General features: G+C 46.8%; 1 protein-coding gene across 3 annotated transcripts; it reads right to left on the bottom strand.

Annotated features, from left to right (window-relative positions):
* Window positions 3,742–27,960, bottom strand: POFUT1 (protein O-fucosyltransferase 1). 3 transcript variants are annotated; one of them, XM_005688374.3, is made up of 7 exons: window positions 27,726–27,953; window positions 25,810–25,931; window positions 21,260–21,442; window positions 20,003–20,115; window positions 12,667–12,859; window positions 11,029–11,271; window positions 3,742–7,753 (listed from the first exon to the last, which is right to left on the bottom strand). In XM_005688374.3, the coding sequence occupies exons 1-7, from the start codon at window positions 27,856–27,858 to the stop codon at window positions 7,565–7,567; spliced, it is 1,176 nt and encodes a 391-aa protein (XP_005688431.1). In that variant the 5' UTR covers window positions 27,859–27,953; the 3' UTR covers window positions 3,742–7,564. The 3 variants fall into 3 exon arrangements, with proteins under 3 accessions (XP_005688431.1, XP_017913185.1, XP_017913184.1); XM_018057696.1 differs by lacking the exons at window positions 3,742–7,753; window positions 11,029–11,271; window positions 12,667–12,859 and adding an exon at window positions 13,926–16,361 and having other exon boundaries at window positions 27,726–27,960; XM_018057695.1 differs by lacking the exons at window positions 3,742–7,753; window positions 11,029–11,271; window positions 12,667–12,859 and adding an exon at window positions 17,959–18,753 and having other exon boundaries at window positions 27,726–27,960.

Here is a 27,966-nt window from a genome sequence, read left to right as displayed (position 1 = left end):
TACAAAGCAAGCTCCATGAGAGGAAGGCCTCAATTTATAATGGTTCAGTGGTTTAATTTGTATTCCCATTTTACAGATGAGAACACTGAGTCCCAGTGATTACGCACTAGATTAATATTAAAGATAGTCTGTGCACCCAAGCCTTGGGACACCAAATCTAGTGCCTTTTCTAAAGAATCAACCAATCCAAAGTCCTCATTTTCTAGTTCAATAGGAGACAAGAGTTCAGAGAGGGCTGGGAGGACTTCCCTGGTAGTCCAGTGGCTAAGATTCCATGCTTCCAATGCAGGGGGCCTGAGTTCCTAATGCAAGGAACTAGATCCCACATGCTGCAACTAAGAGTTTACATGCTGCATCTCAAGATTCCATGTGCCTCAACTAAGACCCGGCATGGCCAAATAAATAAATAAATAAATATATATATATATATATTTTTTTTTTTAAGAGAGAGAGCCGGGGATTTTTCTGTCACTAAGAGACAGTTCACTGTACCCTCCACTTGTATACCACTGACCTAATATGGGCAGGAGTGGGGTCTCTCCCATTGGCCCATCTCCCCAGTTGGCTGAGAGCTCAGCTCCTGTTCATTCACCAGCAATGGTTGGGAGAAGATGGTCTCCCAGTGAGCTAACACAGCACTGAAACACAAAGGACAGAAGTCAAGAAAGTTTCCAGTAGGAGGTGCCTGGTGAGGCTTCTGGAGCCCCAGTAAAGTTTAACCCCCATATCTGGAGCCCTTGCAATAGTTCCAAAACATATTCGTGCCCTTTAGCATCTCTCTGGCAGCCCCATGTCAGCTGCTGGTTCAGAAACCAAGCCTTAGAAAGATAGTTTTGCAATTTTGTGAAATAATACTATTATCATCAAGCATCGACGATGTGCCAGGTACTCTGGTAACAGCAGTTCTTTACATTCCCACAATGACCCTATAAATTAGGATGAAATTATATCATGTATGGGCTCAACAAATTAGGGCAGAAATAATAAATTTTGCCTTTATACTTTGGGACTTGACTTTAAAGGAAGCTGAGATTCAACTGAAGACATTATTTCCATTTGACAGATGCAAACACTGAGTCTCAGATAGGCCAATAACTTGAATGAGTCACACAGCAGTTAGCGGCTGAGTTGGGGTTCAAACCCAAATCTCCTGGACTGTGTAGAGTCATTGTAATATACCACCAGGACAGAAATCAAAGTGTCTGGACCCAAGATAAGTGGCTTCTCCCTAAGCCACATCAAAAACCAATGAAGCCAGACAGTGTAGGGAACAGGCACCATGCCAGGGAGGATGAATTGGCACAAGCTCTTTGGAGGGCAATGTGGTCATGCCAATCAAAATGACAAATGTGCACTCTCTTTTGACCCGCCAATGCCACTCTAGAAACACGTGGGAAATGGCACCTGTTCCATGGTTTACATTGCGGCCTCGTTTGTGATGCCTCAAAAAGGTTAAATGCCTCTTCCCCTGAGAGCTCCATTGGTCCTATGCTGAGGGTCTTCAGGGCTTTGTATAAAGATAAGGCTGAGGGACTTCCCAGGTGGTCCAGTGGCTAAGACTCCTTGCTCCCAGCGCAGGGGGCCTGGGTTCAATCCCAGGTCAGGCAACCAGATTCCACATGCCACAACTAGGAGTCCACGTCACAGCTAAAGATCCTGAATGCCTCAGCTAAGACCCGACACAGCCAAATGAATAAAGAGAGAAAGAATTTTTTTTTTTTAAATAAAGCTGGCTGTTCATGTACCATTAGCTACAATGGTGCTATTAGATTTTTTTTTTAAAGGTAAAGTGAGTGAGAGTTTCCTAACCTTGATCTTCATAATTCACAACACATCATTTACTTAATATTTTTCTCTAAATCAAATCATTTTTTGTAACCTAAGTTACTTCTAAGGAAACGTTAAATCACATCTGTAATTGAAAACATACAAATGCAAAGTATCCCCAAAATAGATATACCCAAAGCAAAACAGGGTTACTAAATTCTGGCTAGCTAATGTCTGACTCCCAGTCTGCCCTGTTAGCAGGATGGATTAGCAGGTGGTAGAGTAGTTAACGACTGGCACGAAACTGAGACTTTCTCTTTGACATTGTTAACAGGACTGAGAAATTGCTGAAAAGAATCCTTTCCTTCTGCTAGTGCCCTGGGCCTCCTAAACGATCTTATATTCTGTTAACAGAGGGGAAATGGCCCCACTCTGCAGAGGATGAATGTGCGACGTTTTTTTTTTTAGAGGTGGATCTTCAAAGAGGGATGGGGTGTCCTCCTAGGCTTCCCTCTTCCCACTGGGGTGGGCTGAGTCACCGCGTGCAGGGAAGGAGGGAGTTTATAGGAAATGCCTTTTGTTCCTTCCCTTCCTGCTCTTTACCTGGTTGGGCTTGGCGTCCTGGGCTGATGATCCATAAAGGATTAGCTGTAAAAACAAAACAAACCTGCTTGTCCTTAAACAATGTTATTTCAAGGCAAAGGTCCCAACCTTGAAATAAATAGGGTTTCAAGTAAGAATCTGAATTAATTCTGACAACATAATCCAGAGAGCAAGATTTGCCTTCAGGTTTTTTTCTGTTAACCCCACGAAGGACAAAGAGAAAACTGAGGAAAAGGATCTTTACTTCCGAGCCAGGGAAGGATTATTGTTTATTATCATCATTAAGCTTCTTTGAAGTGAACAGAACATGGAAATGAAAGCTCAGCTTTCTTTTACCCTCTATCCCATTTCTCCTTCCTGTCCATTCTCCTCCATGCTTTTGGAGGGTCTGTGATGTATCAGGACAGCATTTCCCAGCTTTGGTTCCTTTGAACACAAGTTTCTCCATTTCTGCCTAATCCACAACCCTCTCTACTGGTAGTTACTTAATTTTCAAAAAGTGTAACTCTCATTGTTTTGCTTACGTAAGTTTGGCTCCATCCTAAAACAATGAACCTAAAACAATGAACTCCGTTAAATCAAGGACTGTATATAATATTTCCCCCAGTGCAAAATAAAGAGAAAAAAGTCAATGTTACAACACAAACTGAGCATGACGGAGTCCTCTCAGAGCCACACCACTGATTATGCTTGGTGGAATTTTCAAGGCATGCCAGGCCTCAGGGAAGGCCCTCCATAAGTGCTTGCTGGCTGGCTGACCACAGTGCATCACCCCCACGACCTTCTGACCAGTGGTGTTCGTTTTAGCTCCTAGAGAGCTTGTTAAAAAATCACTGGGTTGCATCTACAGAGATTCTGATTCAGCAGGTCCAGAGCGGGGGCCTAGGCGTCTATAGTTCAAACAAGTTGCCCCAAGGGATGTCGACACCAGACGTCCAAGGAATACAATTTAAGTAAGTCTTGGGCTACTGGGCATCAAAATCACTTGAAGGTGCATCTTAAGATGCAGATTCCTGGGCACTACACACCAGACATTCTGATTCCTCAGGCCCAGGTGGGTCCCTGGAATCTGCCATATTAACCAGCTCTCTCCAAGGATCCTCCGGAGACCACCATTAGCATCTGGACTCAGAGGTTAGTGACCCACATCAGTTCACTCTGCAAGTCAGGGACAACTTCTCCTCCTTGTTGCTTGGGCCACAGACCTCAGAGCATTCTGGACTTCCTCTTCCCTCCTAATTCCACTGCAGTGTGTCAGCAAACCCTGCTGGCTCTTCCTTCAAAACATATTTCAGATTTTCTTCAAAAGTCTCCAGTATGTGGACTTGGGAATGAGACAGTAAATGAAACAAGACTGGTGAAATGCTGAGGGTTGTTGAAACTGAAAGTTCACTTTATTACAATTTTTATGTATATTTGAATTTTTTCCAAAAGGCAGCTTTATTTTCTTAATTTTATTTTTTGGCCACATCATGTAGCTTACAGGATTTTTTAGTTCCCCAATCAGAGATTGAACCCCAGGTCTTCAGCAGTGAGACAGTAAAGTCTTAATTAATGGACTGCCAGGGAATTCCCAAAAAGTAGCTTTTAAGTCTTGATCTAACAAATCCACTTCTAGGAATTTATCTTAATAAAAACGTGAGATAACAGAAAAAAAAAAACAACTTACAAATAAAAATATTTTCCAAATAATAACAGTAAAAAACTGGTACTAAGTTCTCATAATAAAACAACAATAAACTATGAGACATAATAAACTATGGGACACCCAGTGGAATTTTCTATCGTTAAAAACACTTATTCAGACCATGTACCAAGATGGAAAACATGATATACTATTAAGTAAAAAAAACAGGACGTTAAATTGTATATACTGCATGATTAAAACTATGTAAAGATTTACATTTTTTAAAAAACATTGACACTTTAAAGCCATTTTATACATCCAGAGTTAGTTTCCACTGCAATCAATGCCATGACCTCTGCCTGAGCCCAGTCGTTTCTCTTGCGGGCATCCCTGTGACACCTCTATCTCGGTCTCCCTGCTTCTACTCTTCTTCCTTCCCATCTCCTCTCCACATGGCAGCCTACAAAAAGGTAAATCAGACCATGACTCTCCTTAGTTCAGACCCCACATGGCTTCCCACGTGTCCAAATAGAAGCCAAGGCTTGATCTTAACTAGGCTGTAGGACGGGTCATGTCACGTGTTCTCATCTACTCTGTTCCCTGCCTCACGTCTGCCACTCCAGTCACATTGACCTTGCTAGTTTTCATTCCAGTTTCAGGACCTTTGCACTTGCTGTTGCGCTGCCTCCAAAACGCTGAACGAGCATGGCCCCCTCCACAGCAGCTCTTTAGAGAGGCCTTCCCCGAGCTCATCTAAACCAGCACTGCTCCCCCTCTGCACCCACCATGCCTTTTTAGTTTTCTTATAGCACTTAACACCTCCCACAATACTTCTGCTTATTATGCCTTCTATTTATTAGAATGCAAACTCCTTGAGAATAAAGAATTTATGTCTGATCCTCTGCTAAATCCCTAGTACCCAGCATAGAGCCTGGCAACTGGTCAATAAACACCTGTTGAATGAAAGCATGTTGAATTAAGTAACCACCCAAGAAAACTCTAAGTTTCATGTGGGCTTTCTCTTTCCTGGGGGATCCTCCCTCTCTGAAAGCTCCTGGCAGTGGCAGACGCATGGCTGGAGCCCACTGGGGACAAAAGGAGGCTGACCATTTCTCCATTCAAGGTCTCCACGGTGCACACACAGAGTAAATCAGACCTTGTGAACTGGAGGAGCAGAGCAGGCTGGCTAACAGCATTGGCCTTTGGAAATCAAATCTGGGCTGACCACTACCGGTTGTGTGGCCCTGAAGAAACTGAGAATTTTCCAAGTGTTAATCCTGCCTTGTGCAGAGAGTAAGTTCCTACTTCCCAGGGCTAACGTAGAGGTTAAACCAGGGAACATCCATAAAACACTTAGCAAGCACAGTGGCCGGTAGAGAGGAGGCGTGTGACCAGAGGCAGTCACACTAACCAACAGCCACGTATGGGCCTTTGTCTCCTTCAAGTTTACAATGGGCCCTTATACTCCCTTTATCTGACTGGGGCCATTCAACAACCCCATCGTCGGTTTTATCACCATTTTATAGGTGGGGAAACTGGGTCAAAGGAATAAAGTGCTTGCCTACAAAACACACCGAATCGGACTACAGCTCCAGCGCCCTCACCTCCAGAAACACGAGCTATTATGACTGCCGGTGCTCATCAAGAGGATTTGGGCAGCCTATTTGAACCCCAGACTCTCAAGTGTGTGCAGCAAATGACATCAATCAGAGAGCCACACCTTACCAACCGCCCAATGGAGGCAGGGGCTCGCTCCCATGTCCCTCAGTGAGGCTCATGAACAAGTTTGAGCAGATAAACTATCTCTGAATCCACCCCAGGATTTAAAATATTTTCCCCAGAGGGGAAATACAAATGCCCTTTCTGTATTAAGAGTTTGATGGCAGCTCTAAGCAGCAAATGCCATCTTCGCTGTTTGAGATCCTTGTCGCCCTTCAGCCTCTGATCCAGTATGCCCTGAAAAAAAGGCGTCTCTTCCCAAAGGCTACCCACAGGACACAGCTGCGGAGCTCTGGGACTGACTTTCATCAGAGTCTCCCCCACTTTCCCAGGATTGAAGGCCAAGGGAGGTCACATGGCGGGGAAGTAATCGGCAGGTAACAGACATGAATTTTAGAACCACCCAAGAGAACTGTAAGCTTCAGGTGGGTTTTCTGTTTCTTGCGGGATTCTTCCTCCCTGAAGGGTCCTGGCAGCGGCAAACCCATGAGTAGAGCCCAGTGGGGACAAAAGGTGGCTGACCATTTCTCCATCTGAGGCCTCCATCCATGGCACATACACAGAGTAAACCGGGTCTTGTGAACTGGAGGAGTAGAGCAGGCTGGCTATCAGCACTGGCCCTTTGGAGGTCAAATCCAGATTGACCACTGCTGGCTGTGTGACCCTGAGGAAACTGAGAATTTCCTCAAGACCAAAAAATCACAGAGTCTCGGGGGGTCATGGATTTTTACCACTACAGCATTTGAGAGACAAAGAAACTCACAACCGTAACACCTTAGGTCTCATGGGCTTGACTGAGACTTCACTGGATGGGATGGAGCAGACAACCCCAGGAATGCAATGCGATGGCTCCTGGGTACTGAGGATCTTCCATCTGGTCAGGGGCTTAGTGACCACTCCCCTGTGAGGATACAGTCAGAAGGCTCCTGCTGCAGGAGGAAGGCTGGGAGGACAGGCCTGGAACCAATTTAATGACAAAGTTCTACAACCAGGCCCTTTGGAACAGGAGATAATAGAGACCTCAAAAGGATCCTACCAGGCCAGCAAGCCCAGGCCCTGGTGATGTGTTATGAGACCCTGATGGTGCCATGTTTGGGGCAAGCCATCAACCGCCAAGAGACTCTGAGAGCAATACCACGACAGCCTGGCTTGATGGAGGGTGCTCCCTGCTGGGAACGAGCTGTGTGAGCAGCACTTGGCCGTCTGCAGCGTACTGACAGCACCGTGGTCGATAACTTCTTTGTGCATAGTGTTTATGACGGAGAAGACTGTGCCCCAAACCCTGGAAATGGCCTAGGAAGTGGGGGCTGACAGTGGCTCAGGCCAGGCAGTGGGGATGAGCTTGAGGGCCACTTTGGGGGGTCATGTGGAAAAGCAATACACCCACCCACCCCTAGCCTTATCCACATTCTGTTAAGGTCACTTTAGGTACCTACGTTAATGAACTTCACTGATTTTTTTTTTAAGATAAGGGAGAATTCTAGGGGAGTCATGATCTTGTATCAAAAGTATAAAAATCTCTTTTTCTATATATAAAATCTCTCTGAAGAGAACTGAGCATCTCAGCCTCCTCAGAGCAGGGCAGACCAAAAGACAGAGCTTGGACTACTTTGCTGGTGTGAGAAATTCCCAGGAGAAGCAATAGGGAGCATATGAGAAAGGGAGATGTCTGGCCACTAGGAGCTTGGAAGTCCTGTGTCCTGGGAGATTGACTGTCTTCCTCTTCCAGGAAGTTCCTGGTACTTTTCTCTGGTCTCTGGTCCTTGGGGAATCAACCATGGGAGCACCTCTGGCTGCCAGGCCTGGCTGGAGGGAACAGCTCAGACTGGTGGTGTGGTCCAGCTAGGATCAGAACTCATCCCGCAGTTGAGGGGGCCTGTCCATGCCAAAGAAGGAGGATGGTCTCCCATGGAGGTCCCGTTCCCGCTTTACGAAGGCAGTGAAGGAGGAGACACAGTTGCCAATAAAGTGGTCAGCTTGGCCGAGGATGTACAGGTCGATCTGGGCCACCTCAGGCTTCAGACTCACCACCTTCACCTGCAGGAGGAAGGGCAGGGCGTTTTAGCCAGGGTTCAGGACAAAGTGGCCGGATCTGCCAAGGCCTGCAGCCACCCCTCACCTTCTTTCTCTGTGCTGAAGTCACAGACATAGAAGGAGGCACACAAAGCGTTAACACGCAGGGTTGGGGTGCCTGAGAGAAGTGCTGCCTAGCAGATGGTGACCCTAACCCTCAGCTCCACACACACACCACTCATTCACACTCTTGTCTTTGCTCATTGGTGTCTTCTGCCAGGAATGCCTATCCCCATCCAGCGCAGTCCTGACCATACTCTCAAGGCTCAGTTCAAGGTCTGACTTTTGCATAAAGCCCTCGCCTCAGGGTCTTGGCTTCTCCAACCAAACCACAATCTGACCAAAGAGCACCCCACCCAACTGGTTCTGCTGCCTGGATGCCTCTGAGACTAAAGTCCTGTCCAATCTATCCCTGAGATATTCCTCAAAGGTGAACCTTTCTCCTGATGGACTACCACTCCCCGGCTGGTCACCATAATCTTTCTTTCTACTGGTCTGCTTACCAAAGGAAAAGTGAAAGTGAAAGCTGCTCGGTCATGTCCAACTCTTTGGGACCTCATGAACTATACAGTCCACGGAATTCTCCAGGCCAGAATACTAGAGTGGGTAGCCTTTCCCTTCTCTTGGGGATCTTCCCAACCCAGGAATCAAACCCAGGTCTCCCGCATTGCAGGCGGATTCTTTACCAAGTGAGCTATCAGGGAAGCCCAGATATCATAGGAAAGCAGCCAAAAAACACTTTCACAGATTTCCCTACTCCCTTATTCCTCCCTCCCTCTATCCCCAGCTGAGCACCCTTCACTCAGGACTGCGCTGGATGGGGATAGGCATTCCTGCCAGAAGACACCAATGAGCAAAGACAGAGTGTGAATGAGCGGTGTGTGCGCCCTACTGCTCTGCAGATGAAGACTACGGACCTTGAATGTGGCCAAAGGCCTGCTCAGCTGCCTCTCCACCTTGAGCTCCAGCCACTTCACACCAGGCTCCCTCTATCTCAGGATCTTTACACATGCTCCTCCCTCTGTTGGGGGTGCTTGTCTCTTTGTCTGGTTAACTCCTACTTAACTCTCATTCTGCAGCTCAAGTCTCATCTCCTTAGGGAAGCCCTCCTTGGGCCCCTCAGTCTAGTCCAGGCTCCTCTGCCCTGCACTTGCACAGAACCACGTTCCTTCACTTTGTGGCACACATCTTCATGTGTAGCTTTCACTCAGCGATTCTCTGGTTAACGCCCATTTCCTGTACCTGGCTGGGGCTGTGTTGGTTTGCTGGTCACTTCTGACGGGGGTCTGTCTCAATATGCATCTGGGGACTGGACAAGTGAGTGAATGAGCCCCCATACCCAAGCCTGGCCCTCTCCTGTGGCATACCTTATAATTCTCTGCATGTCTCTTTTCCTGAGTTTAGACTGTGAGCCCTGGAGGGCAGCACCACATCTTATTTATCAGTATCCCCGGCTCAGCATTGCCCCAGCTTAATGGATGAGCAAGGATTAGTTCAGGAGAGAGGGTAGGCCGAGTCCGTGACAGGAGGTGAGGAGTGGAGAAGGGCAAGAACAGTGGCACAGGAACAGGAAATAGAAATGGCAAGAGGCTCAAGGTGTAGCAAGTATACCAACTCTAAAAACTCAGAAAAAACTCCCTGGGACTCTCCGAGTCCTTCCATTTAGTACAGAGGCAGGGGGTGTGGGCAGAGCTGGGGCTGAAAGTGCTTTGCTGTCACACAGAGATTTCTGATGTAACAAAAGTCATCATCTTGCTATTCAGATGGTAGCAGAAAAATGATACCAGCTTAATCATGGCCAAAATCCCCTGAACAATTCCACCCACGCCCTGAAACTTAACCGCTCTGTGTCATGCCCACTAAAATTAGCCCTGAGACCTCCTGGGTAAATTCTATCTTTTTTGGGGACTTTGGTTTCCTCAGTTTTAAAATGCAGAGGTTGGGTCGGAGGTGCTCCAAGGTCTCCGGCTCTGATATTCTTCTATAAAGTGGGTGGGTGGGGACCAGAATGCTGTGACTTGGCACTTCCTCTACAAGGCACTTCCTCAACAAGCCCGTAAAAGAGGGAAAGGGAGCCCCTCGACATAAAGCCAAGGGCGCCCGCTGTTAGAAAGCGGGTGTCTGTCTTTCAAGGTCTGCACAAGCATTCAGGGGCTTTATGCACTCCAAAGTCTTGCTGAATGTTCACTATTAACTCCACCATTTTACCAATACATAACTACTCATTACTCGTTCTTCACTTACACAGTACCAAGCGCATTCTACTATTCACTCATATGTCAAACCCCTACCATTCACCCCTTCCTTAAGCATTTATGAAGCACAAAGAGCCTTTCCTGTATTTATCAACCACCTACTTCTACTATCGATGACAGCTAACTTTATCCACAACTTATTTTGTACCAGACCAGTTTTAGCTGCTTCTTATTTGATCTTCAAAATTACCCCACGGGATAGAACTACTCTCAGTCCCATTTTATTGATGAGGAAACAGAAGCACAGAGAGGTGAAGTAACTTGTGCAAGGCTGCACAGCGAGGAGAGCCCAAGACCCTACGCTCCACAGTCCATGCTCTTCATCCCTCTGTGGCACTGGACCGCCCCAACCCGCTCTGTCCCCCAGGGCCCACTCAATATCCTTAATCACCAAACATTTACCAAGAGTCTACCATGTGTCAGGCACTGTCCTAGCCACTGGTGAGGGCAAGGCGGGGTCTCAGCCCTGCTGCTACTGCTAAGTCACTTCAGTCGTGTCCAACTCTGTGCGACCCCATAGACGGCAGCCCACCAGGCTCCCCCATCCCTGGGATTCTCTAGGCAAGAATACTGGAATGGGTTGCCGTTTCCTTCTCCTTCTCCTGGAGGAGGTCAAAGTATCAAGCTAGACCCCGAAGAACCCTGGATCCTGCCTTCAAGGAGCCACAGCTCCTGGGAAGAAAAAAGACATGTTTCTACATGAGTTTCACAGTCTAGGTGTCTCGGGAGGAGATGTGATTAAGTGCTGTGAAAGCTCCCCGTAGGGATCCAGCAGCATCAGGAGTGGAGGGAAGCCTGCAGAGCCCCGGCGGAGGCGTCTGAGCTGGGGTTTAAAGAAGGGCAGGAACTAGAGAACAGGATGTTCAAGCAAAAGCCTGGCAGTGGGAGAACATGAAGCGTGAGGTGGGAGTGGAGGGAGCACCTTGGCACTGCCTTTGATTCCCTTCCAGCTGCTCTCCCTCCAGGCCCACACCCCATGTGTACCTTCCCTTTGAAGAGCTGCTGGATCTCGGGCAGGTAACTCTCAGAGTCGGTGGCAATGTAGACCGATTGGGCGTTCAGCGCTGTCACCCAGAGCTTCAGAGCGCGCCTGATTTCCTTCAGGTCAGGGAGGCACATGGTCATGGTGAGCGGGGCGGCGGTGTGCCGGCTGTAGCCCACACATTGTGGGGAGGCCATGAAGTGGGCACCAGCGGTTCCATCTTTCAGCATGGCACACGCGTTTTTCTGTGGGGCAGTTGGAGACAGAGCTATAGCCAGCCACTGCCCACAACCCCAGAAGAGCGAGCCCAGGAAAGGGAAAAAGGCAGGTGATACACGAGTGCAACTTTTCCTTTTTTCTAAACCACTGAGGAAAAGGGAAATGCATCAGCAGTTAACAGTGCTAAGGGGATATTGGCTTTTCACAATTTTTTTTTCTTGGTCTTACTGCATTATCTGGGACTTCCAGCAGAATTCTGAACTGTGCTGGTGATAATGGGCAACCTCATCTGATTTCTGACTTCAGTGGGAACACTTCTGATAGCCCCAAGAAGTGCACGTTTGCTGTGGGTTTCGGAGAGATAGCCTTTATCAAGCTAAGGTGGGCCCCTTGTATTCCCTGTTGGTTAAGAGTTGTTTTTCTTCTTTTTTTTAAAATCATAAATGAATGCTGACTTTTTATCAAGCACTTTCTTGGCATCCACTGAGATGACTATATGATTTTTCTTCTTTGGGCGTTAATATAATAAATTTCACTGCATCACTGGGATAAATTTTACTTGTTTGTGTCCTTGTTCTTTAATATGCTACCGGATTTTACTTGGTAATATTTTACTTAGGATCTGGGCATATACGTTCACTAGTGAGAATGGACTCTATTTTCCTGAGTTGAGCTTTTAATGAGTTTGGTATTAGCATTATGCTAGATTAAAAAAAAAAAAAGCAGCTTATATTTTCTTATGTCCTAAGGGAGTACAGGTCCTGGCTCCTTTACTTCATGGAGGGGCAGGAAGGGGGTCGTGTGGATGTGACTGCTTCCTCAAATGACACTGAATGAATTTTGATCTAATTTCCACACTTTTGAGTATTTTTCAAGTTTCCGTTAATGAGTATTTCTCATACACAGATATATATATATCTTCTTACGTAAACTAAGGAGATCGTCTGTAGTGCTCCTGTTATTTTCACAGGGAGAATAACCTGATGAGGTTTCTGCACATTTAAGCAGCTGCTGAATTTGGAAGATGATATCTTCTTTTCTTGGGAGCCCCACCCAACCTCCAGAGCTTGTTTTTCAACAAGGAGTCTACTGGCTAACCACTGAGCTGAGGCAGAAGACTGTGGGCTCTCTCTGGCTTGCTGCCTGACTCAGAGTCTAGCTTGATACCTCAGTTTATCCATTTGTGAAATGAGGAAAAAAGGGCAACTGTTAAAAATGAGAACTACCAAGCAAGCACTCTGAAGCCACATTTCAGATGTGTCCATGGTGGGACTGCGGGGCACAGCCCCATCAGCTTGGCCGAGTGAGGTCTCTTTGCCCTGGCTGGGACTTGGTGCGATGGGTTTAGCGTTCAGTGTTACAGACATGGGTCCTGCTCATGGATACGTCCAACCCAGCCATGAAAGGAAGGGGGAAGTTACCCAGTCAGAGCCAATGCGCAGGTGAATGCCCACGTAGGGCCGGATGAGGTGGGCGCGGATCTGGGCCTCCCCTGTCCTCACCATCTCGTCTGACCACACCATGTACTTCTGGAGTGGCCTGTGCTCCTCCAGGACAGGGAACTGGGCAGGGGCACCAGGCAGGGCAAGCACTGGATGTTCCTCTGGAGAAAATCTAGGCAGGAGACAAAATGAGAAGTCAGACAGACGATGCACAGGGAGTCTGGCTGCCACCCCCACGGGAAAAAGGATGGTGTTGCACCATGTCCCAGAGACCCTGCGGAGGGGCCCCTGTAACATGCAAGAAGCACGAGAGGTTGTGAAACACCAACGGGCTGATAAGAGACCTTGGCAGCGGCAACAGCCACAATATGCAATACTGTCCCGCCACGAGGAATTTACAACCTTCTTTGCTTGTTTAACAATTAAAAATTTACAGTAGAGCATTCCAGCCCTTTGTATGTCATGCTGGCTTCCAATCTGTGGTGCGGTAATTCACTCCAGGGTGGGGTGTCTAGACTGAGTCTCTGCCCTTTTACTCACACGGTGGGATTAGGAAGTGCAGCTGCTAACAGGTCACACTCCCAGGGAGCGTGTACAGTGGATGAGATCATTCACTCAACACTTAACGCATATCTACTGATTGCCTACTACATGCTGAGGCCCAGAGGAGAGTAACACAGGCGTGATCCCTGCTTTCATGAGAGCACCAGAGGCATGAAGATGCCTCCATCATTCCCTGCCAAAGGCTCTCCCTTCCCCTTGTTCACAGTGTACCTTGTAATTATTTCACCCATCTTTTCTGCTGGACTCAGGCTTCTGAAGGCAGTATCTCTGTGTGCCCAGAACAGTGTCTAGATACACAGAAGAGCTCAGTAAAGATTTGTTGATTGAATGAGTGAAGAGCAAACCTGTGTTCTCTCATTAGCTAAGGCCAGACTATATTCCAGCAAAACAAGATGCCCCACTGTTCCATAAACTTTCAAAGTACTTTCCAACTCCAGATCTCTGCAGACTTTTTCCCTTCCACCTGGTATGCCTTCCCTCTGCCAGTCAAAATCCTTTCCCTAAAATTATGAAATAGGTACAGGCACTCTGGAAAACAGTCTGGCAGTTAAAAAAAAAAAAAAACTAGACAAGCAATTACCATATGACCTATGTTTGGGCATTTATCCCAGAAACATGGAAACCTCTGTTGACACATGAACTAGTTTGTGAATGTTCACAGCAGCTTTATTCATAATAGTCAAAAACTGGAGACAACTCAGATGTCGTCAACAAGTGACTTGCTGAACAAACTGCAGAACAAACCCACACCCCAGAACACACTGCTGCAATAAGAAGGAGCCAGCTACTGACAGAGGGGACAGCTTGGAGGGGTCTCAAGGGAATCCCGAGTGGAAAAAAGCCAATCTTAAAAGGTCACACACTGAATCATTCTATAATATTTGTGAAATGACAAAGTAGAGAAAAAAGAAATGGACATGGGATCAGTGGTCATCAGGGACCAGGCTGTTTGTGCGTGTGTGTGTGTGTGTGTGTAGGTGGGTTATAAACTGGCCACACAAGGACCTCTGTGATGTTAGAACTGTTTGGTATCTTGACTGTGGTAATGGATATATGAACATACACACATGATAAAATGGAATAAAACTAAATATACACACACAGAGAAGTGAGTTCAAGTAAAACTGGGGAAATCTGAATAAAATGGATGGATTGTACCAATGTCAACATCCTGGTTGTGATACTGTGCTATAGTTTCGCAAAATGTTACCACTCGGGAGAACCGGGTAAACAGCACTTGGGATTTCTCTGTATTATTAATGTTTCTTACAAGTGCACGTGAACCTTCAATTACCTGAGTAAAAATTTTAGTGAAAAACTACTAAATATTTCAGAGCATGTAGGAAAATAGAAAATAATTTAACAGTCCACATACCTGTGACCCAAATTAGCAAATATTAATACTTCACTTTGTTTCAGATTTTTAAAAATACACACCTAAATAAAAGCTCTATCCTGTGGTCTCTTTCCCTCTTTCTCCTCTTTCCAGATACTGTGGTTTTATGAATGGTTGCACTTTCACTATTTGTATAAAAAGGTATCATCCTGTGTGCTCTTTACACAGTGCAACGGTGAAAGTGTGCACTATAGAGCCAGACGACCTTGTTCTAATGTTGGCTATGTCACTAACTTGGGCAGGTGACTAAAACCATTCTGTGCCTCAGTTTTCTTATCTGTATAACAGAGCTGATAACAGTTCCCACTTCAGAGGGCTGTTGAGAAGATCAAACGGATTAATATAAGCAAAGCGTTTAGAACAGTGCTTGGCATGTAGAAAGCTCTCACAAAATTCTGACTCTCACCATATCCATCACTGTCATCATACTGCATGTAATCTATTACACCTTTTAAAAAATTTAACTCTCTGTTTTAGAGATTTGGCCATGTTGATGGTGTGGATCATGGGATCACGTTAACATCTCCTGAAGTTTTCCATCGGCATGAAAAAATCAGTTTATCTATCCAGTCCCCTCCTGCTGGTCAGTGAGGCCATTTCCATCTTTCCCTATGCAAAAGAGCTGCGATGGACAGGCCGCTCTTTATTCACACCTGACCAAGCACCGCAGATACCTCTAAACTTCTGAGACCAGCTGCCACACCCAGGCCTCAGCTCCTAGGAGTGGACTCCATCCCACTTCTCCTTCACTGCTTCCTGCACAATGATGTGCTCAGTAACCACATTCCCTGTCCCCTGACATGAGGCTAGACCCCGAGTACTTTTGTTCACGGTGAAGGCCACACACATGAGTGCAAGCCCTGTGCCAAGGAAGCAATGAGCAAGTGTTCATCAACAGCCTGGCTCTAACACTTGTCTTGTCAGAGTTTAATTTTATATGTACATACACGGGACAGGCAGTGTTCCAGTTACTTTGTGTACATTAACTCATTTGAGTCTCTTAAGAGCCCCCATGAGGCAAGTACTGCCATTATTCTCACTTCACAGATAAGGAAACTGAGACATAGAACAGTTAAGCAGCATGGCCATGGTCACACAGCTATGAAGTGGCAGAACAGGGATTTGAATCCAGGCAGAATCCTCCAGAACCTTTGTTTTTAACTATTGTACCTCACTCCCAGCTCCCCCATCCAGTCAATAAGTTCCTCAAAAGGTGAATCTGTGGCTTATTCTTCTGATTCCCAGTCTCAGTGCAGGCCTTAACACATAGTAGGTACAATGAATATACTTAGAATGAATTAATGAGCCAGGGATCTCACTAGAAAGACCAGATCAGGTAGTCAGGGGTTAAAAGAAGTGAACAGTAACTGAGTACCTACTACAGGCCAGGCCCTTAAGTGACTTTCAGAAGCCACCTTAAAGGACTTCAAATGAAAAAGTTGTGACTTCCTAGGGGGCTGGAACGTTAGGATAAAACCTGGACCTCTGCCCTCCTTGACCTCCTGGAAAGAATCTGCTGCTGACCCTTGGTGAATTCCAAGTCTGGAATATGTGCCCCCGTTACCTGGATCTGGATCAGCTCACACAGCTGTCTTGGTTGGATCTGGATGCGACATCCTTACTGATATGATAAGCACCGAGAAGCCAAACTGATGGACTCCTTTGCTCCCAGTGAGGAGACTGGTGTTTGGAGTGAAAGTGGGGAGTGAGGGTCCTGTCTGGAAAGAAAGCTTGACTAGCTCCATCTGTTCACATCCCTGGCTGGTGACCCTAAGTCAGGCCCTGAGCCTGGTAGCTGTCCAGCTGAATAAGGCACACTTTCCTACTACGGGGAGCAGTGAGCCTGTGGGGTGTTTTACCATTACACTGACTCTACTGAGACCCCCCCTACCAAGCTGGGGTTTCTCCATGCACAGCACCCACGTGTGCGCCCAACAAATACCAGTGAATGGACATTATGCAGGGTACAGAGGATGCAAGCACATGAACGAGGCAGAGTCTAGCTCTCGGTTGTGGCATGAAAAACTGCCTTTCTCTGCAGCTCTTCATGACTGGCTCCTTCTCATCCTTAAGGTTTCAGCCCTGCCAACTGTATGTCACCTGTTTATATCCACTCAGGAAGGCTGCTGCCAGGGAGAACGATAAGCCACATGCTCAAATACCTGTTGCCTTCATGCCAAGAGAATGGTTCAGCCTGATGAGTCACAGCCTTCCAACAATGAAAGTACAATAAATAAATGTCTGTTGAATTAAACCTCCATCAGGGTATTCATTGATTCAGAACCAGCAGAGATGGAAAGATCCTCAGTGGGGAAGAAATAACCTTTATTCTCTTCTTCTAGAACCCAACTTTCAAGCTGGACACACAGAAGCCCAAAATACATTTCTCAGTACTTCTTGGGGCTAGGTATGGGTTGCACATCTAAGTACTGGCCAATGAGCTGGTGTAAGCAAGCTGTAAGGAAGGCTCCTTAGAAAAGTGAGGAGGGGCCCTTCTTCTGCCCCGTTTGTACCTCCAGCTGCCTGGGGTTTCATCAGTTATCTTGACCCATGAGGTGACACTAAGGATAAAAGCCGGTAATGGGAAGCTAAGCAGAGATGGAAGCCTAATTTCTAGACACAAGGGAGCCTCCATGCAGCCCTGGGCTGCAGTCCTTTTTAACATAAGAAAACAATAAACTTTTGTCTTGCTAGTCTGCTGTTATTTGGGGGTTTCTCTTACAGGTACCTAATTTAAACCTGGTACACCCAGACCTGTGACCACCGAAACTTTTAGCTGATATATAAGAGGGTTACTGATTGGTAGTGGGAGAGGGGAACTGAACAGCTCTAACTTGGCCCCCGCCGCCCCCCCCCCCCGCCCCCCGCCAAAGAACAGTTTGAAAACGACTCATCTTAGAACTTTTCTGGTGGTAGAGTGGCTAGGACTGTGCTTCCAATGCAAGGGGCCCAGGTTCAATCCCTGGTCAGGGAACTAGATCCCTCATGCTGCAACTAAAGATCCCACATATGCATGCACACATGCTCAGTCATGTCTGACTCTGTGTGACCCCACGGACTGTAGTCCACCAGGTTCCTCCATCCATGGGGATTCTCCAGGCAAGAATACTGGAGTGGGTGCCACTTTCTCCAGGGGATCTTCCCAACCCAGGGATAGAACCCGAGTCTCCTGCAGTACACGTGGATTCTTTACCGCTGAGCCTCCAGGGAAGCCCATAAAGATCCTGCATGCTGCAACTAAAACCCAGTGCAGCCAAATACATGAATATATTTTAAAAAACTAAAAACAAACAAAAAAACAAATGTCATCTTATTGTTTTAAAAAGAAAGAAAATGATCCATCTTGCTCAATCCCTTCATTTTACAGATTGAGCACTGTGGCCTAAGAAGGGAAGCAACCTGCAGTTATCCAGTGAACAGGGAAGCATCTGACTCTTGCCAGTGCTGTTCCCCCGACACCCACACTCCTGCAATGGAAGGACAACTTCTGACAGCGAGAAAGTATACCTAAAAAGTTGGCTCAAAGGCAAAAGCTTACCCAAGCCCTTACATAATTCCTACAACTCAACGAACTCAAACAAGACCATGGGGCGGCCAGGAACAAGTGTTTCAGCAACTCTGTCCGACCGATGCATCCATGTAGCATTGTCCCTTCTCCAACCAGGATTGTGTGCTTTTTTTTGGCTTTCTGGAATTTGCTTTTAGAACTGGTGTCCTTTTCCCCCCTACCCTCCCCCCCACCCCCAGCATTTTAGAAGCAAATCTCCATCCTCTGAGGATAGTGTGCCTTCTGGCAATAGCTCTGAGTTCATTCAGAGCTGAAAGGGGAGGATCAAGCAGGTAATTAAATGGAAATCAACAATTTCCTATGCAGGATCAACTATGAAGGGGGTAAGACTCTGCCAGGATTGTCTCCTTAGTAGCTCATGAATTAGCTCTTAACACAAGTCCCAAATAGGAACTGGGAGCTGTTTAAGGCACAGCTCTTCTCTCCACAGTGATGAAGAATGGGTGCTCTGGAGTCAGGCGGCCTGGGTTCAAATCACAGCTCTGTCACTTCAAGCTCAGGCAAGTGATTTCACTTCTCTCTGCCTCAGTTTCCTTACCTGTGCAGCACAGATGACAATAACACTGTGTCACAGACCTGTGAATGTATTAAATGAGCTATTATCTTGGAAGACTCAGGTAGAGAAGACTTAGTACAGCAACTGGCACACAGTAGGTACTAAATAAATATTAGTTTTTATTAACTATGAAAGCCTTACACATAGACCCCAGCTGCCCACTCAACAGCTGCATTACTTTGGGCAAGTTATTTAAATAACCTCACCGATCTCAGTTTCCTCACCAGTCAAATGGAAATTGATCATAATACCCACTTCATGAAATTTCTCAAAGACTTAAATAAAATAAAGCATGTGAATAACAGTAACAGGTAACACGGACTGGTCCTCTACTACGTGTCATGTGATTTATATACTAGGAGGCAGATACCATAGTGCTCCTTCCATTAAACCAAGGAGGAAGCTCAGGTCAGACAGTCTGACCAGCTCACTCAGGGTTATCTGAGAAAGAAAGGGCTGCCTGAGAGCTCAAGGCTGTCTAAGGGTAAATCAGTCTTCCTTTGCCTTGCTGGGACCACGCAAGAATTCATAAGCCCCTCATGGCTCCTAACCTAGGTCTGATGTCTAAGCCCCTGCTCTTTCTGGCCATGCTATAGCATCAGTGCAAGAGTACTATGTTAGTGTCATCATTTTATCTAGACTGCAGGCAGCTGAAGGCTGAGACTGGGTCTTCCTCATTTTTATGTATCACCTCTGGCCTTTGAGCACTATGTCTCATACGTGACAGACGCTCTATAAATATTTCACAGCCTGTGCCTATGCCCTGCTAACCTATTTTTTTTTAAATAGGGTTTACTGGAATGCAATTAATAAAGCACATCCAATTATTATCAGGATGACATCATTTCTCAGTCTGCACCTGAAGCTGTTCTTCTCTAGAAGAGGCTTCCAATTTTCACCTTGTGAAGAGGAAGGTAACAGGGGAGTGATTCTCACGCCTCAAGGAGGAAATTGAGATGCATGTGACTGCACAATATTCTTTTTATGACATCCTTTATCGGCTGATAAACTCTTGCTCAACCTCGTGGCAGGTCAACGTCCCACCATGTCAGGCATTGAGATGGGAACAGATCACATAGGATCCCAAGTTCAAGAGACAGAACAGCCGCACCTTTGGTCTCATATATCAGGGTGCAGGGTGTGGCAGAGGGAAGAGGACCAGGAAAGCGCTGAATGCCCATGGGCCCCCCACTCCTCCCCTGACCCCAGCAACAATGCCCCCTCCATGTACCTCTGGATCCACTGGTCTTTGTAGGAGGCGCTGAAGGAAATGCCTGCAAAAAGCTCGGACTTGTTGAAACTCACATGAAACTGATCCCAAAATGGGCCAAAGGGGTTTCCTTCCTGGAGAAAGAGAGTGGCCAAACACTTACTAGGCAGGAAAGAAAGCCAGGTGGGACTGGGGCCAAGGAACTGTGGATGGGGAAACCCTGCACTATCTGACTCGGTCTGAAATACTCTCACAGGATGGGCGAGTAGGAATGTCACTTCATAATTCCTGGGCTGGGGGCTGAGGAGGGCGGCTTGGCCTCCAGGCTGGTTTTCAGCAGGAAATGTTCACCACAGTATCTGAAGGAGTCTTTCCTGCTCACATGCCATATCCTGCCAATTCTGCAGCACTGGTGGAGATCTGGGGAGGGAGCTACCTTGGATTTGGGACCATGGACTAAGAGTTCCAAGAGACTTTCAAGATCAGCTCTTATTTTCAAGATGGAAACCAGGGTCCAGACAAGGTAAGACATTGGCTCAAGCTCACAGAGCAAGTGAGGGCAATATTGGGACCGAAAGCAAGATATCCTTTCTCAAATTTCATGACTTCTTCACCTACCCTCCCCAGACTTTAGCATAAACACTGAAAGATATTGGGGATTGTCTTACTCCCAAAGTGCCAGAAATTTACAAACTTCTGATAAATATGACAGCCTCGCATTTACCTGCTGAGAGGCAAGAAAGTATACAAGTTAGGAGGGTGGAAAATGGAGTCATATTACCACAACTTATTTGCTATATGATTTTGGGCAAAATATTGAAACTCTCTTTGCTGTACTCAGTGTCCTCTCTATAAAATGAGGATAATAATAGTACTTTCCTCATGAAACAGTTGAAGGACTAAGTGGGATAATATGTGAAAAGCTCTTAACATGGTACCTAGCATGTTATAAGTGCTATGTGAGTACTAGTTATCATTACTGATGTGGTACTTTTCAGTTTACAAGCATTCTTACTCCTGGCCCTCATGATACTTTGTGAGCAAGACACAACAGGGACTGGCGTCTTTATTTTGTAGGTAGAAATAAAGGCTCAGAGGAAGCAAACTCCTCTGCCCAAAGTGACACTGTTGACAAATGCAAGAAATGGGGCTTAAATCTCCATCTTTCCACGCCAGGCTCCTCTGGTGCCTTCCCCCACATATTGCTATCCTGCAGTGTCTCAGGGCCTAGAGGACATGGAGCAGGCAGAAAGGGCCCTCCTGACCCACAGGACCCACCTTCATGGGGCATGTCTTCTTATCAGGACTTCGCTGGGCTGCCACCTCAAAGCAGTATGCCACCCGCTTCTCAGGGGGCCAGTGGGTGGGTGCCAGCTTCCCCATGAAGTCCTCCAGGCTGATGACGCGATGGTAGGCCTGGAGGGGTTCCAGCTTGAAGTACTTCTGGTAGGGCACATGGACCTACGGGAAAAGTGGGGAAAAGCAGGGGGTGGAGAGTCTTCCCTCAGTATCCTAGCAGCTGCTTCAGAGACATCCATTAAAACCATATACTCCAGGACTTCCCTGGTGGTGCAGTGGATAAGAACCTGCCTGCCAGTGCAGGGGATATGGGTTCAATCCCTGGTCTAGGAAGATTCCACAGGCCACAGAGCAACTAAGCCCTGTGCACCACTACTGAGCCCACACTCTAGAACCCGTGAGCCTCAAATACTGAAGCCTGTGCACTCCAGGGCCCAAGAACCACAACTGAGCTATGCACCACAACTAATGAAGCCCTCACACTCTAGAGCTGCACGCCACAGCTACTGAGCCTGTGTACTGCAATTATGGAAGCCTGTGCACCTAGAGGCCGTGCTCCGCATCAAGAGAAGCACCACAATGAGAAGCCCATGCTCACCACAACTAGAGAAAGCCTACACACAGCGACAAAGACCCAGTGCACCCAAAAGTGAATAAGAAAATGTTTAATTAAAAAAAAAAAACCAACAAATCCATGCACTCTATGACCCAGAGATCTTAGACTGCACGTCAGTGACAAACTTTTGACAAAAGACATCAAGCTTAGAACAGAAGCTGGGAGAAAACATCTGTAAATTAAAGGACAAATAGTAATGGACCTCATGTTCAAAAATGCCTGCTGATTTGTAAGAAAGAAGATAAATGACACAAAAGAAAACATGGGCAGGAAAGGATAGGAGTGAGCAGCTCACAGCAAAGAGAACCCAAAAAGCCAATACACTCAAAAGATGTGCAGGCTCACTAGAATTAGGAAAAAGAAAATGACAGCAAGACACCATTTCTTACCCAAGAGACCAAAAAAAGTTTAAAAGCATAACTCTGGGCTTCTCTGGTGGTCCAATGGTTAAGAGTCCACCTGTCAATGCAAGGGACATGGGTTTGATCCCTGTTCCAGGAAGATCCGACATGCTGCGAACCAACTAAGCCTGTGTGCCACAACTACTGAGCCGGTGCTCTAGAGCCTGGGAGCCACAGCTAATGGGCCCGCATGGCGCAAATACTGAAGCTCTCACACCCCAGAGCCATGCTCTGCAACAAGAGAAGCCACTGCAATGAGATGCCTGCGCACCACATCCAAGAGTAGCCCCTACTCGCTGCACGCAGCAATGAAGACACAGCACAGCCAAAAATACATAAAATAAATATTTTTTAAAAGCCTAACTCTTTTGGAAAATATATAGCTGACAGTAGAGGCATACATTTTAGAGCCACTACTTTGGAGTATAACCTCTTACAGCATCTATTAAAAATAGAATTTTAAATGCACCCTCTATCTCTAGGTATTTGCCTTGGACAAATTCTTGCCCTTTGTAGCAGGAGAGAGATAAACGATACTCAGTTTCATAATGGAAGCAGTACTGGAAAGAACTTGGAAGAAGTTCTACCAAAGACACTAAGAAAAAAAAAATAAGAAAAAGGAAAAAAAAGATACTTAAGTCCATGATAGTGGTTGCCTCTGAGCGTGGGGGAGGGACTAGGAGTAGCCTTGAAACAAGACAGACTTTATCTTTTAACAACTTTATCTGTAACCTTTTGTTTCTTAACAACAAAAAAAGATGAAGCAAATACAAGAAAATGTTAATGATTATCACTGCTAATGGTGAGTACATGGATGGTGATTATATTAATCTCTGCATTTTTCGAGACTTAAGAAAATTTCTTGGAACACTATGAAATACAATTTAGACTTTATCCCATAGGTCAGAGTTTCCAAGCATGTTCCACTAGTTCAGGTGGGTAAAGGGTTCTGCAATAAAAAGGCTCCAGAAATAAACAGGCCTGAGAAATGCTAGGTTAAGCAGGTTTCTTTATGACAGGACTTCTCAGGGCCTTTAATATGCTAACGTGCATTTTGAATCTCCAAATCTGGGGGGAATGAAGAACTGAGAACATAATTTCCCAAACTGACTTAACCACTGCACTGGTTCTACATAAGCCCTTGGTGTCCCAATAAGCAGACTTTGAGAACCTTACTTATTAGCAACGAGGTTGCGCAAAGGATTTTAAGCAGAAATAATATGAGATCTGCTTTCCTGAAAGATCTCTCTGGTGACAGAAGAATGTCCTGATGGTAAGATTAGAGGAGGGACAGAAAGATTAGGAGGCTACTGCAATGGTCCTTTTATTTGTTCAAGTATTCATTCAACATGAGTTGGAGAAGGCGGCAACAGAGGACGAGATGGTCGGATAGCATCACTGACTCAATGGGCATGAGTTTGAGCAAACTCTGGGAGATAGTGAAGGACAGGGAAGCTTGGTGTGCTGCAGTCCAGGGGGTCACAAAGAGTCGGACACAACTTGGCGACAAAACAATAACAACAACAATTCATTCAACAGGTATTTTTGTTATTTTGTTTCAACACATGCCTGAGCATCTCTCCTAACTCTGAGAGATGGGGAAGCATGGACAGGTCAGAAAATGTAAAGAAAGGTGAAGTGCTCAGTAAAGGCAAGCATTTAGGATGATGTCTAGGTTCCTGGCTTGGTATCCAGGTGAGTGGAGGTGACATAAACTAAGGCTGGAAATACAGGCAGGAACACAGGTTTGAGGGGAAGGTGCTGGCTCTGCGGATCATCCAAGCAGACTCAAGGGCTGAGGAGTTTGAAACACTGGGTCTGTGGTCAGAGAGTCAGGGCCACAGATAAATTTGGAAGGAACATGGAGAATAATGAAAGCTGCAAGAGTCAACAGAATCTTAGAACAAAGCAAATAATGGTAATAAAAGCAACTAATATTTATTGAGTGCTGGATTAGCGCCAGGTGCTATACTTATCATGTTTCATGGACTTGACCACCTAACTGTGAATGGTAGGAATACAGCCATCCCTAGTTTACTTATGAAGAAACCCAGGCGGACAGAATCTAGATAACTCATCTGAGGTCACACAGTTAACAAGCAAACAGAAACAGGAGACACACCAACATTTAAACAGTGGGTGGGGAAAAAGGAGCCCTTGCTGGAGCACAAAGAGGAAAATGCAGACAGGTCGGGCTAAAGCAGGAACAGGCTGTGTCTTGGAAGCCAGGGGAGTAAGGAAGTTCAAGGAGACAGGCTCATGGGGCCAGGTGCCACCGGGAGGTCAGATGAGATAGAGATCGAGAAATGACCCCTGGGTTTGGCAATTCTGAGGTCTCTAGTGACCTTCTGTGAGAACAGTCCCATTGGGGAAGGAAAGTCCAACTAGAGTAGGTTGAGTAACCTGCAGAAAGCAAGAAGAGACTCTGAAAGACTCCTAGCTGAGAAGAGAAGGCAAGTGAACCAGAAGGAGATGAATGGGCCATGTCTGAACTGTAACAGTAAGTGCAAAAAGTCAGAGCATCAACTGTGCCCATTCCTGAGGACTCTCTATGCCATAAGCACTTTACATTGATCAGCTCAGCTGATTCTAAGAGGGAGGGATACCACCATCACTAACTCACTGAGGGAAGGAGCAAGAATTATTTCCAGCCTATTTTAAAGATGAGAAAACTGAGGCACAAGGAAGTCAAGTACCCTGACCAGGTACACAGCTAGTAAGTGGCCAACTCAGGCTGTGACCTCATTACTCTGGCTTTTATCCTCTGTTAAAAATCTCTCTAAAAATGGCATGCACAAGAAAAAATAAAAACTATGCAGAGAAAAGGCTGTAAAAAAGAAATATGGGTGTTTTGCATATAACCTTTTGAAGTTTATTAAGAACTTTCAAAGTCAATTCACTAAATATTAACTCAGTTCTCACTACCAGACCCCTGGAGTTAAAATGTGAACAAAAACAGACAACAGGCCAGTGGAAGTCATAAAGAATATGCAAGAAATTAAGACAATGCTGGACTTCTCATTCTAAGGGACCCGGTGAAGAGGTGGGAGCCAGACTCCTCTAGTTTGTGACCTTGGACATGTTATTAACTAACTTGTGCCTCGTTTCTCCCTCATAACTGATAACAGCACCCATCACCTGTGACCAATGGGTGGGACCAGACAAGGCTGGAAATGGAGTCTGGAGCTTCTAGTCACAGGCTCTGGAGTCACACAGACATGGGCTTGAATTCCAGTTCTTCTTGTGTGAATGTGGTAAGATACCTAGCCTCTCTAAACCTGTTTCTTAATAGAAATGTGATGAGAGGAAAAGAACTAATCCTCATGCACTGCTCAGAAAGCAGGTGCTGAACAAATATTAGTGAGTTAGCCAGGGAGGACAGCTGTGGGTGGTGGATAGGGCAAACTCAGGGGGATGGGAGATAAACCCTATAGAAGGACTTGGGGTCAAGCAGAAGTGAGCATGACTAGGGAAAGGTAGACATGGGCAAACAGCAGGCAGGAGGTACTCACATTGGTGAAAGGAGGCTTGTGATGCTGGTACTCAATCCAAGGAGGTACTGCCAGGGTGCGGTTCAACAGCTTTGCAAATGCCAGGGAGCCCAAGAAATGATCAGCCTGGTTCCCAAAGCGCCCTGGATGGTATATTGCAGGTGAAGTGAGGACTGGGACGTTGAGGGCTTAGGGTATGCAAGATTCAGAAAGGGAGCCAGGGATGGGGAGGACCAGGATACCAAGGAGAGCCAGGGGAGCTAGCAGCATGGGACCAAGTCTGGACTCCTGGGTCTGATGGTCAAGGCCCTTCAGGCCCTGCCTCTTCTGCCTCAGTCATTCCAGGTTGGTGCTGTTTCCCAAACATGCTCTGGACTTCCCATCCCCACCCCTGCGTTTTCCCTCTTGCTGTTCCATCAGCCAGGGGTGCTCTTCTATTTCCTCCCCTCTGTACACAAAGCGGTAACTCCAATGCCTCACTCACTGGGATCCTTTCACGACCCCTCTGCCATATTCAGTCCCCATCCTCCATCTCCCAGCTTGGATAAGCTACTTGTGGTTCTTCCACTCTTCCTAGAATGTCCTTTCCCATTTCCTGGCCTTTGGCCCTTTCCTCAGCCTGTAAATGCCTCAGGGACAAGGGCCCTATCTGATTGTTTCTGTCTTCCCCAGCATGGCATCCATTCATTCATTCCACAAAGAATGTTGAGAGGTCACAGTGTGTCAGTATCTCTGCTAGGTGCTGAGACACAGGAGTGAGCAAGAAGGTCAAGGTCTCTGCCTTCAAGGCATTCACAGTCTAGGTAGGGTGACAGTGAAGTGAAGTTGCTCAGTCGTGTCTGACTCTTTGGGACCCCATGGACTGCAGCCTACCAGGCTCCTCCATCCATGGAATTTTCCAGGCAAGAGTACTGGAGTGGGTTGCCATTTCCTTCTCCAGGGGATCTTCCGGACCCAGGGAACGAACCCGGGTCTTCTGCATTGAGGGCAGACGCTTTACCGTCTGAGCCGCCAGGGAAGGCAGGGTGATAGTAAAGATAAATATGTGTGGTGATGGAGAAAATGATGAGATTATTTGGGTTGAGGTCACTGAAGTCCTTTCTGGCGACACTTACAAGCTGTGGCCTGAGGATGGGAAGATGTTGATCTGGCACAGAGGCAAGAGGAGGGTGCTCCCAGCTAGGGAATTGTGCAGGCTGCAGGATTGAGCTTGTGTAAGGAACAGAAAGGGATAACTGTGCCTGCAACTGGAACGTCTCCGGAGAAGGGTATGGTGGAGATGATGCACAGAGGGACAGACCATCATGGTTAGGAGACTGGAGGGTTTTAGGAATGAGTGACTTTAAAATGACACTCCACCACCCCCATTTAAACTGTACCCCTCTGACAGATTTTAGATTCTCTCTTACTCTGCTCTATTTTAATTTTCCCATAGCACTTACTCTCCTTTAAGATATGGAATTACTTACTCTTTATGTCTATCTTTTATGGTCTGTTTTTCTCAACTAAATAAAGGCTCTACAAGGGCATAGAGCTTTCCGACTTATCACCGTATCCCTAGAGCAGAGAACAGGGCTGGGCACCCAGTAGGTGCCTTATAAACATGTGTTGAATGAATCGCCCAGAGCCAGCATTGGGTCAGTGACATCAAGTCCTACCCCACTAACTCCATTTACTGGACTCGGAGCTGGCTCAGGCTTTGCGCATGACACGTCGTAACCTCTCCCGGCCTCGGTTTTCTCATCTGCCAAATGGAAGGCTGGTCAGAGAAGCCCCTGTGTCTTTGCCACAGGGGCAGAAAGTCGAGGAGCAGGCCCTGTCCGGCGCTGGAGTCCATTCCCGGGCCTGTCAAGGCGTCTCTGGGAGCCTCAGAGGAGTTGCTTCTCCTTTCCGGGCCTCGGTTTCCCCACTTGGACAGAAGGCTCGGGAGGCCTTACCCATGCATGGGCAGTAGAGCAGGTAACCGGCCGGATCCCAGGAGCCCACGGGCAGCCCCAGGAGCGGCAGAAGCAGCAGCAGGAGAGACACACGCGGCGGCAAGAGCGACCGTGCCCACGCGGCGGCGCCCATAGCGGCTCCAGAGCCAGAGCGCGCCGCGGCGCGGAGGCTGGGAGAGAAGGAAGAGCGCGAGCATCCGCCCCGCTCCCGGCGATCCCCGCGTGCCGCCCTCGCGCCGCC

Source organism: Capra hircus, chromosome 13, assembly GCF_001704415.2.
Source record: "Capra hircus breed San Clemente chromosome 13, ASM170441v1, whole genome shotgun sequence".
In the NCBI taxonomy this organism is placed as follows: Eukaryota; Metazoa; Chordata; class Mammalia; order Artiodactyla; family Bovidae; genus Capra; species Capra hircus.
This window is presented reverse-complemented; position numbering and strand designations above follow the sequence as displayed.

Excerpts from the sequence above, each read along its gene's own strand:
- POFUT1 (XM_005688374.3), bottom strand. The coding sequence starts at position 27,858 with ATGGGCGCCGCCGCGTGGGCACGGTCGCTCTTGCCGCCGCGTGTGTCT. Across the intron at positions 21,443-25,809 it reads ACAAGCCTCCTTTCACCAAT|GTCCATGTGCCCTACCAGAA; the intron begins GTGAGTACCTCC and ends CTTTTCCCGTAG. Across the intron at positions 11,272-12,666 it reads TGCGCATTGGCTCTGACTGG|AAAAACGCGTGTGCCATGCT; the intron begins GTAACTTCCCCC and ends ACTGCCCCACAG.